The 11,325-nt window shown below is 33.1% G+C and overlaps 1 protein-coding gene across 1 annotated transcript; it reads left to right on the top strand.

The window, feature by feature from the left end:
- Positions 1-1,073: 1,073 nt before the first annotated feature.
- Positions 1,074-10,078, top strand: LOC108914778 (synaptotagmin-11; the record flags this gene model as incomplete). The annotated part of the gene is made up of 6 exons (XM_018720658.1): positions 1,074-1,318; positions 5,013-5,212; positions 5,326-5,498; positions 7,643-7,799; positions 7,901-8,061; positions 9,718-10,078. Coding segments are annotated over 6 exons (1,056 nt in total), but the record flags the coding sequence as incomplete, so codon positions are not given.
- Between the last annotated feature and the right edge of the window lie 1,247 nt (positions 10,079-11,325).

Below are 11,325 nucleotides of genomic sequence, written 5' to 3'. Positions count from 1 at the left end.
AATAAAAGTGTTATCTTCCAAAATTGTTATAATTTCAAGTTATCTACGGTTAGTGCTGTCGAAATTCATCGAATCAGAACTGCTAGGGGTTGGTCAACTAGCCGCAGCTTCCTGTAGACAACGACCCAATAACTTGCAAGTTGAATTTTGAAATCATTCTGTCAGATCTTATCTCTAAAATTGCCTTAGACAGTAACGAATTCATGATGGAGTGGCACTTATGCGGTGCGGTCCTCCAATTATTTTTAATACGGTATGCTGAAATTTTTACTTCAGTTTCCATCACGATGTGAAAATAGTGGTAGGGGTAACAAAACTTCCAAGGCATGGAATCGAAGCTATGGCTGTTATACCGATACCTGGATAATCTCTGGAACTTTAATTTAATTTTTCTCTTGGTTGTTTGATCTTGATCTTTTTGACCACCAAATCCATCGGTTGTAAGTTCCTTATGATCTTTGAATATTTCAAAAGTCAATTGAAAAGACATATACCGCATATTTCAGCTTTAATCTGCTAAAGTGAGACAAGGGTAACTGAAAATTTGATTTTATGAGAAAATGTTCCTTAGAACACATGTTTGGAAATGACAGACACTAATTTATAGAGAATATCAGCAGAAATTTAGGAATAGACCATTTAATTCTGTTAAAAACTACCTCGCCTCACATAACCTTAAAATTGCCATATTCCCAGTAAAAAACAGAAAACCTAATCGATTGTTCTGTTAAAGGAGTCGAAATATTTTCTGAGATGGTCAACCCAGTTGCAAGGATTCATCTATAAATATTTTTTCTTTTTTGATTCCTTAAATATGTAGTCTAAAATAATGATCTAAATTTATTTTACTCATGAAGTATATTGAATTTTGATATACGGAGAAAGCAGAACACTACAGAGATACTTAAAGAGCTGTTATAAGGTAACTATAAAGCAAGTGGTATACCAACCGCCTACTGAACTTATTTCCATCACAAAAAACAAAATCTGTTCTCGAAAGAGTCGTATCTGAGTTACCAAGATGGTCTTCATTTAATTAATCATGAATTTTCATAACATGCAATCTTTTCTAGATGTCAGCGCCCCATACACCCCATACTCCAAGTCCTACAGGAAGCGTGGTAGGACCTCTAGAAAGCGGTGTGTCCTCCAACGGTAATCATAACGAGTCGAACAAGTCCGAAACCCAATCTGTCATGAAGGACGTCTACAACACTGAGAACGAGACACACTCTCCCACTAAGGAAGAGATTGAAACCAACGAAAAGAATCTCCAGCAGAGTGCTTCTTACTTGGGCCAACTAGTTTTCAAACTGAGGTAAGATAACTTTGGTTCATATAAATGGATTTTCTGACTTCATTACTGATGTTGAGAGAAATTTAACAATAATAACAGATACCAGAGAGCAATATGATTATGATAATGGTATGTATCAGTAAACGTTAGACTGTTAACTGGCAACTGACGTAAATACTATATTTAAATATTTTTTTCAACATGTTAGATTATAAGGCTCTTGAGGTCTATTGTGCACCTCCATGGTCTTAAAATTAATCTATTTCTAGTCTTAGGCTCCTTCATGTAATATTCAGCTTTTGGTTTCTCTTTCCCAAACAGCTGATGGTATATGTACCTTTGTTGAACAATATGACACTTTCATATATGTGAGCGGTGACGAGCAGAAACGGCACAAACCAAAATATAAGACCAATATTACTTATGGAATACATCCGAATCTCAGCTTCGTCGTAAAGTTGGGACAAAAGGATAGTCTTATTCAACGTTCACGTCAAGAGTAAACTAGATGATACCCTAAGAAAAGCGTTTATAAAAATTCGCCCTCAACAGATAGGTACTTGAATACTGAGCCTCATTACTATTTGATTCAGAAATAAAGTACCGTCAACACCTTAGTGCATCGAGAGCATACCATCTGCGAGACAGAACACTTGGACGAGCAACTACATCATTTATGATCAGTACTCATGGAAAATGGATCAGAAGAAAAAGAAACCAACAACCTATCTATCCTACAGACAAAGATATACTGATAAGTATCTTCTAAAGATCAATAACATATTTTATTCATAAAAATGTGGAAAAACGCTATTTTCAAAAATAGCCTGTTAATCATTTACTTGTCGAATCCGATCGGAATTGTGTCTTCGATATGAAAGTCTCTACAAATTTATTAATTTCACCCATTCAACTCCTGTGGAATCCACGCTATAATTTTGTGGTATTATCTTTGGTTCTATTCCTGAATTATTTAAAGTGGTTATTTTTAGTAGAGAAGCTTATGAATATTTAACAAATATCTATTTCGATCACGTTTTAATACATGCCCAGGTACTACGAAAAATGTACATAACCTTTTCTGGGCGACAGGTAAATTGAAAGCTATGTAGTGTCAGGTACATAGTTGTACGTACAGTCAATGAATTCCACCGAAAGTATTGGATATTTCACGGAATATTAATACACTCGCCGTTCATTGTAATTTAAACATGCATAAAAAATATCATACAACAAATTGCGTATGATAACTATAAATAAGAAATCAGCAGTTTTGGAAATTCCTATAAACTATTGTTTATTTTCCGATATTGATAAAAAAATATGACCTATTGAAGCTTAATTTCAGTGTCCAATGGCCATTTTCTTCTATAAGATTTTTATCAAATATTGACATGGTGAATATAAATATAAATACTATTTTAAATTACAGTACATATCTATGAGTTTGAGAAAATAAAGATGGTTATTTATACCTATGTAGACTTAATTTCTTCACAAAGGCTTCAGCAGAAAGGTTTTATCAGTAACGATTAATCATTATAAGAGAAGTAAATGTAGTTCGAGGACTATCCCTTCTTAAAACAAATCAGAAATTTGTTTGATCCGCTGTCGGAAATACTGTAGGGGACATCTTGTGCAACTGGTTGGTAACTTATGACCTTATTTTGTACCAGACTGGATAATTAAATTTACTTTCTGTTCTCTGAGAAAAATACATTTTCCTATAGGGAAGTAGGATAGTAAGATGGAAGAGCAGAAGATAGACCAAAAAGCATGGCAAGCGAAAAGCAGGGTAAAAAGGCAGAGGAACAGACCAGGGAACACGTGGAACAAGGTGTGGTAGTCTAGTTGAAGAATAAAGGATTAAGTTGGAATGAAGGAATAAAGATAGCGAAAATATATAAACGAAAATATATAAACAAGAAAGCATGCGCTAGATTTATATATAAATATACATAAAGGGTAATTCACACCTATTTTATTATTTTTCTATCTATTCTTAGGAAATACACATATGATACGTATATAAAAAAACAATTGACTGTTGCATTTCGAAGATATAGATAAAGTTTCTGTTTGTTTTAAATGGAACACCCTATATATTAGCCCGTTTTTGCATAGTATTTTGGTTTATTTACCCACCCTCCACAATGGATAAGGTTAAGATTGGTATAGAAGCATTGCATATTTATTATATTTTCATCTATTAAAGTTACTAAACAGATCTTTAATATGAAAAAAATACTATACTATAAAAAATGCTTTATCAATATAGCCTTATCCTGTTCTAAATATTTTTTTCTTATGGAAGAATATTATGATCCACAGGACCAATTTGATGCCAATGCAGTTTTTTCTGTGGAGGATTCTTAATAATAATTTATATGATCTAGAAATAACGAAGTAAAGTGGATAACAATGCATAAAAAACTTGCATGTTATTCATACACGTCCTTTGAACAGAATGAAGGTATTTAGAAAACACTTTTTATAAAAACATATCTTTCCTTAATAGAGAATCAGAGAATTTAAAGATCTTTTTAGTAAATTCAACAGCGGAAACATGCACACACTGATTTCCTGGCAATCCTGACTAGGTGCAGAATAAATTCAAAATATTGTGGAAATTGTCAAAGGTTAACATTGTAATTAAAAAAAACAATAAATATACAAGGTGTTCTATTTAAAAAACCCATAATGTGAGCTGTATCAACAAAATTCAACAATCAATAATTTTTTCGATGTACTGCTTTGAATCGCAAAATTTCCTAAAAAGTTTCATATTTATTTTTCTAGCTCGCCCTGTATATGTGGTAAACATTATTATATTATCTAGCTTTCCATCACCGTACTATACAATAACACCCAATTGATTACTATTAACTCTGCGAGACGTCGCAATATCCTCGGCTCGTGTGGAGCAAATTATGTGGACTAACTTTATTAAAGGTACTATACAACAGAAACGTTGCTTAGCGAACCATAAAATTTTATGGGTCACCAGACTGCAGCGCATTTTTCCTCCCCTAAAAGTCAGATTCTTACACAATATTAAGCTGCTTCGCTGGTGATTTTTATAAAGGTGATATTAGGGTATTTCATTTGATAGATGCCTAATGCGCACGGATAACATTAAGCTTTCTTTAAATGATAAGCAAAACAATAAAATGTACGTAATCAAGTTATTGCTTAGGAAGACTTTCAATCATTTCAAAAGAAAAATTGATTACAGTCAGCAAACTGGTAAAATTAAATACAGGGTATGTCCAGAAAATAACCGAAATTTATTTATTTAAGCTATATTATTAATTTTATACATTATAAAATCAAATCTCTCAATCAAAGTATTTGGTTACTTTCTGAACAGACTTCGTATTATATAACATAGAAAAATAATTTTCTAGACAATAATATAGAAAAATAATAATTAAGAATGATATATTGATTGATAATATAATTGAGCTCTATTCAAATTGCTCAAACTGCAATATGCCAAAGTTAAAAAAAATAGAATGGAAATATAAAACAGAAACAGAAAAACATAAAGTTTCAAGACTACATTTTATCTAACGAACACTGTTCTGCTTTAGTAACACTAGTTGTTGTATAAGAAATCTGACAATAATACTGCATCTAACATATTAAAAATATAAATATCGACATTACTCCAATGGCCTATATCAATTTTCTAAACATCGTTGGCGTTTTTCAGGTATAAGCACGACAAGAATGCTCTCATAGTGTCAGTGGTGCGTTGTCGAGATCTGCCAGCGAAAGATCCTAACTTAGGTTCTAGTGATCCATACGTAAAACTCCAACTGCTTCCCGATAAGCAGCACAAAGTCAAGACCCGAGTCCTAAGGAAAACTAGGAACCCCGTCTACGATGAAGACTTCACTTTTTACGGCATAGGTAATATTGGACAGTAGATATTTAGGTGTAAACAACCAACATAACATTCTAATAATATCGTCTAAGGTATTTCTTTAGAGCAATGACCAGTATTGAAATATTTTTGTATTTAGGATTTAACCAGTTACCTAACATCACCCTGCACTTTGTGGTGCTAAGTTTCGATCGGTATAGTAGAGACGACATCATCGGGGAGGTTTTCTGTGCCCTCAACACCGTCGATGTTACCCAGATCGAGACCCAACAGATGGCGCTTTGCAGAGAAATCCAACCGAGGAGTTTGAAGGTACTCACAATTTAATTTTTATTATTAAATAAAAATTAATTACGAAATAAAAATATGGAAACTATTTGTTTTTTATACGATGATAAAGAAAACATTTAGGCAGATCAATTTTTTTTGTTGATAATTCCTTAATTTTAAGAACTAGAGTCTAGTTCTAGCCTTTAATTTTACTAATATATTACTTTAATATATTGAGTGACATCTCTTTTGAAATGAAGAGAAATTTGGAGATTTTTTTTTGTAGATATTTTGAAATAAACCAAAACTATTTGAACAAAGAATATTCGTAACTGATATTGTAAAGTTATTTTTTAAATCAATGCTTTGAAGAATTTGTTCGATGATATCTAAAGTAACATAAATATTATGAAAAGTTGGAAAAGGCATAAACTGGACTTTAAAAAGTTAACAGAGTACATTTAAAACATACTTACATTAAACCAATATTTAGGTTAAAGATATTACTTTTTTTGTGTATGTTTAGGAGCTCTGCTAGTCGTGAAACTTATTTTAAGTGAAAAAGTATTTAGTTCATAATATAAATTGTTAAGCTTTGTTTGTAATTATAATTTTCGACTATGTTTATAATATTTTTGATAGATTTTTCAGATACCGACATATATTTTTTAATTCCGTAATAATGATATAAAATATCAAAATCATCATTTTAATAAAATAAATTGTAAATAAAAATATAAATGTATTTGAGAATTTTCTCAATATTCGAATATAAGCTTGATCAAAATAAAGACATATTCTGTGAAATAGTTTCATTAAAAATGCTGTTTAATTGTAATGGAAAAATTTCAAATTACTCAAAATACTTTCAGAGACATTTAAAACGAGACAACACAAATTTAGTCTCATTACTAATGTACTTTTTAATTAAAAAAAATATTGAATTGATTATTGATCGAATATTCAATTTTTCAAAATGCAAACAATGCAATTGCTCTCATCAAATCGACCATGTCCTTTTGCTCCTGCAAATTCGGCACCAACTTGACAACCCTTATAAAGGTAATAGAGTATTGATTAAAACAAAAACTGTTTATAATACGCTCTATTATTATGCTCTCTGCTCTACTGATTTAAAACGTGTCCAAAGTGTATCTTTTGTTATATTCCTGCCCTTACTGACATTTCAGGTTCAGCGAGACCTTCAATAAAGTTTAACTGCAGAATTTATTACCCGTGCCTTAGTTAATTCCAAGGACTATCCGTCTTATATTTCCCCTTTAATAGTCAATATTGGAATTTATGTCTATAATATATTAGGTGATACAAGGCAAAAAAAACAATACTGTTTTCCTTTACTACTTACAGGAGCTTATTACTGATACGCAACGACAACTAAATTCTGTTACTAATGATTTTATAGAGATTTTTAGATTTATTTTGACTATTAACGTTGTGTTTGAGTATTATTTGTTCGCAAATTATCATATTTTTAGTACTAATTATCTGAATATATGTATAAAAAGCTGTTTATGTGTCCCACGCAAAGGAAACGGCTTTAGTAATCTCCTTTTGCATAGCCCTGCACAAAAGTTGATCTAAAGCCAACATTGCGCTTGAAGTAGTTGGATAATATGCCGATTTTCTAGGTCCGAAACATGACTATTTCTAGTACTAAACATTCCTCTCGTAAACGAATCTCGTCCCTCTTAAACCTATTTTCTCTAAATTGTGCATCTTGTCGGGTACAACCGCCAATAAAACTCCCTTGGACGTATGTAAAATCCATTAATGCAAGAAGATTTTCATGTACGATTCTTCATAGAATCTTTTGTGACAACCTTAACCAAATGTATTTATTTGTCTCAACAGCACGTCATGTAATTATGGCACAAAATTCTTAAGGATTAAAAGTTGACATTGTTAGACTTTTGCATCACAATCTTATCTAACGTCTTATCTAACTAAAGTATAAAACACAAGAGCACCAACATGATAAATATTTCTAACATTTCTCAATCTGTCAGTTGACAGTTTTCGAATAATACGATACTTTGCAGGCACAACATATTGGAATAAACTACTTTAAAATAACGCCAGGTTCTAATAAATCACTATAAATTAATAGATTTGTAATGGTGAAATTAACTCTGGTGTATTTTGACGTATCATTGCGCTTTTTCTAGATACGGTCCCAAGGAAGAGGCGAACTGCTCGTCTCCCTCTGCTGGCAACCGGCTGCAAATCGACTAACTGTCGTCGTCCTTAAGGCCAGAAACCTTCCCAAGATGGACGTCACTGGTTTGGCAGATCCTTATGTTAAGATCTATTTGCTCTACAACGGTAAGAACTAACTTTAACTGTCCAGGACATCGTCAACCAAACATTGACGAGAAATATATTACCCTCGATCCTCTCTCTAATGTACCTAACTGTATTTTCAGGACAACGAATCGCCAAGAAAAAAACCCACGTGAAAAAGAGAACTCTTAGTCCCGTCTTCAATGAGAGCTTCGTTTTCGACATCCCACAAGGAGGTGAAGGTTTGGAAGCCGTTAGCCTGGAATTCTTGCTTTTGGATTGGGATCGAGTAACAAAGAACGAGGTGAGAAACACATTTAAAATTTTATTTCAGTGAAATGTTGCCTATTCTCGACACTAATTGCCACATGATGAGTCCTTCACATTTCAAAACTCTCTTGATTTCTTCTTCAGAAATTCTGAAACTGAAGAGTAAATCTAGTCTGTACTTATATTTGCTCTGTGTACTGGTCCTTGGCATCAATGCCTAGGTCTTTAATGCGGTCAAATTGGCAGAGAGCAACCTGCATAATGATATAAAAGAGACTAAACTCTATACCGGTATAAGTCTAGTGGTTCGGAAGACGAATGGTCCTAAAAGTTTACTAGATATTGTGGGTATAATGCAATGCTGGTCGGCGCATTAGTCCGCAGAGTAGTTGTTTCCTACAATTTCATGTACAACAGTAATTCGAGGTAGTTCTAAGCTTCGATTGAAATTAATCTGATTTTTTTGGATGTCTATTACTTCTCTGTAGAATTTCTTTTATAAAATTACTTAGTTCTATACTCCGAATTACTTAGTTCTATAAGTACTCCGCAACTGCTGAGTTCCCTCCATTATTATTATTTAAGAGACACTTGTGCTCTTTTAATCTCGCAACACAAATTAATGTCAAAACTCTAGTAAGCAAGAGAATATTTTGATCAAGATTCACAGAAGAGCAACGGAAAGAAAAATCTGAATAATCTCAACCAGAGTAGAGTGCTTAGAACTTTTGAAATTTGTAAAAGACTACATATAGCAGAACGGAACATCACAAGCCAGGGGTTTCAAACCACGAAAAGGGACTTAGTCTTCAGCTTCAGAGATTCTTCTGAAGAAGAAAATTCTTTTTTCTCATCTCGCGAAACGTCTAAATCGACGACGCTACGTGGCAACCAGTCCAAAAATTGCTCCATTGAATGCCACAGAAGATCACAAACCAATAGTCTAGGAGCCATATAGGGTTCCGTGGCCAATCAGAGTGCCACGGCTGCAAACAACTTTTTCTGGAGTATTTTGACCTCCTGAATCCAAAAAACTTCGCAAAGTCTGAAAGTGGTCAGTTTAATTGTTATTAACAAATTAAATGTTTAAATGGCTGTAAAAAGTTTATTTTTATAGCTAGTACAATTTTTTATGCATTAATAGTTACGTTTTCTCACAACGAACATATACTTTTTTGATAATTTGAGTTATTGCAAATTTAGTGCAATATTTTCATTTTCCGTCTCCGCGCACACCAATTTTACCATATTTCTGGTTCTATTGGACGGATTGAGACGCACGACATCTAATTTTAAAGCTTGAACTTTATTTTACAAGACAGGTAAGTTCCATTAATTAATTTATTTATTTAACAATTAATGGCAGCTTGGAAAGTTGTGAAATTCCAAGAAAAATGCTGGTTTTATGTGTTTATAAGGCTTTTTTATTATTCAACTTCGATGAAATGCGAACAAAGTTATCGAATATTGTTCCTCGCATCCTAACAATCATTTCATGCCTTAAGTTATTAGTTTTTCTTTATCAAAACCCGTGAAAAGACGCGCGTACGTCGAGAACGATATACGCACGCTCGATCGAAAGAGTTGTTTGCAGCCGTGGCACTCTGATTAGCCACGGAACCCTATCTGGCTCCTAGACTACAAAGTGCTTGAGCTGTTTATATATTTCTGGCTACTATTCGTTTTGCAGGTCATCGGAAGGCTAGAATTGGGCGGATCAAAATGCACGGGCACCGCGCAACATCACTGGAACGAGGTCTGCAATTCACCGAGGAGGCAGATAGCCGACTGGCACAAGCTGCGGGAGTAAAACGAGGACCTTAGGGTAGCTTTTGTGTTGCTTGAAGTCAATTCAAGTCGTTCCAAAACCGCAACACACCCACCACACAAGCAGCTTGTCGACAAGCACATTATTTCGGTTCTTAGACGAAACAATAACTGACAACATATTCCTTTTAGGAAACAAAAATAACCCAGATAACGCATAACGAAAGGGGATTAGAATAGTGATTATGATTGCAGATTAGTCTTAACTTAAAAGTATTCGATTTCAGATGTTATTAAAGGGCAAATGTAATGTTAATTTGGGAAAATACAGTGTGTTATCTAGGGGATAGAGCACCTTTATTCTACTTTTATGCTATTTTTAAAGAGGACACATTGAATTGACTTTCTAATTGTACGTAGGGAGTTTTAGAATAAGAATAATAAGTCCTTTTAAAAAACCGTTGCCCGGTGGTGGCGTTTTTTGAAAGTATCTACAGTTAGTAGACATATACCTGTTTAAATGTAAACACTATCAATATACCATCAAATATAACAGACATAATAGTGGACGGCATCTAGTTAGAAAAAAACTAGGGCTTTAATTTTCCTGAAAGAAATACTAGTTATGTGTAAATAAGATATAAATGTTTATACCGTAAACTTAGGTTACATAACTTTAAAGATTCGCTTTAAATATAATTTTTTACTAAAAGTGCTATGCTAAAATTGTGAAATGTGGCAATCGGATGTACAGGAAGTATTTTGACAATTACATAATACAGATATGATAATTTCGGACATGGATTTCAGGATAAATATTCTGTGTTAGCCAAAAGTAAGACATACGACTTGATCAGCTCCTGAAAGGAAAACCTTTACCTTTATGTAGATACTATCCAATTAGTAAATTTACAGTAAAACATATTTTTCCCGATAGGTTATCAACCAAGAAGTGTGATTGGATAGTATGAGTTTAATCAAATTTTCTGAATGCTTATTTGATTCACAGACCGACAAAAATTTATACCAGAAACCAATCTTACCTCTCATCGTTCGATCGCGTCAGGTTTTCGAGATATCCCAACCTAAAAATGCGAAAGATACGCTATATTTCAGGTAATGTTACATCACGAGATGATTTTTCTCCACAAAACACGTTTTGGCATTTGAAAGCATCACTTTTCTTCTTCAAAATACCTTCTCAGTCCAACCAATCGTTTCTTGAAATTTATTAGTTTGAGGTATTCGTCGATATTCGAAAATGGCATCAGGTCAAAAAGAAAGACGAATGAAACTACAAACAACGAAATTCTCTCTGGTTCTCCAGGTTTCCGGAGTCGCTGATTACGAATATGAAGTCAGAATTACAAAATTAAAATTGGCGGATCCAATACGTTTTATTTGAAATTAATTAAGTCAAGGCTTATTTTGATGAAAATAGTTTTGTCTAACCAAAAATCCGATACTGAAACAAGCAGATAAATATAAAATACAAGTTAGTCAAAAGTATGAAAGCATTTTTGGGATAAAT

The sequence above is a fragment of the Anoplophora glabripennis genome, unplaced genomic scaffold (genome assembly GCF_000390285.2).
Source record: "Anoplophora glabripennis isolate ALB-LARVAE unplaced genomic scaffold, Agla_2.0 scaffold927, whole genome shotgun sequence".
NCBI classification, from domain to species: domain Eukaryota; kingdom Metazoa; phylum Arthropoda; class Insecta; order Coleoptera; family Cerambycidae; genus Anoplophora; species Anoplophora glabripennis.
The sequence above is the reverse complement of the archived record's forward strand: the minus strand, read 5'-3'. Positions and strand labels throughout refer to the sequence as shown.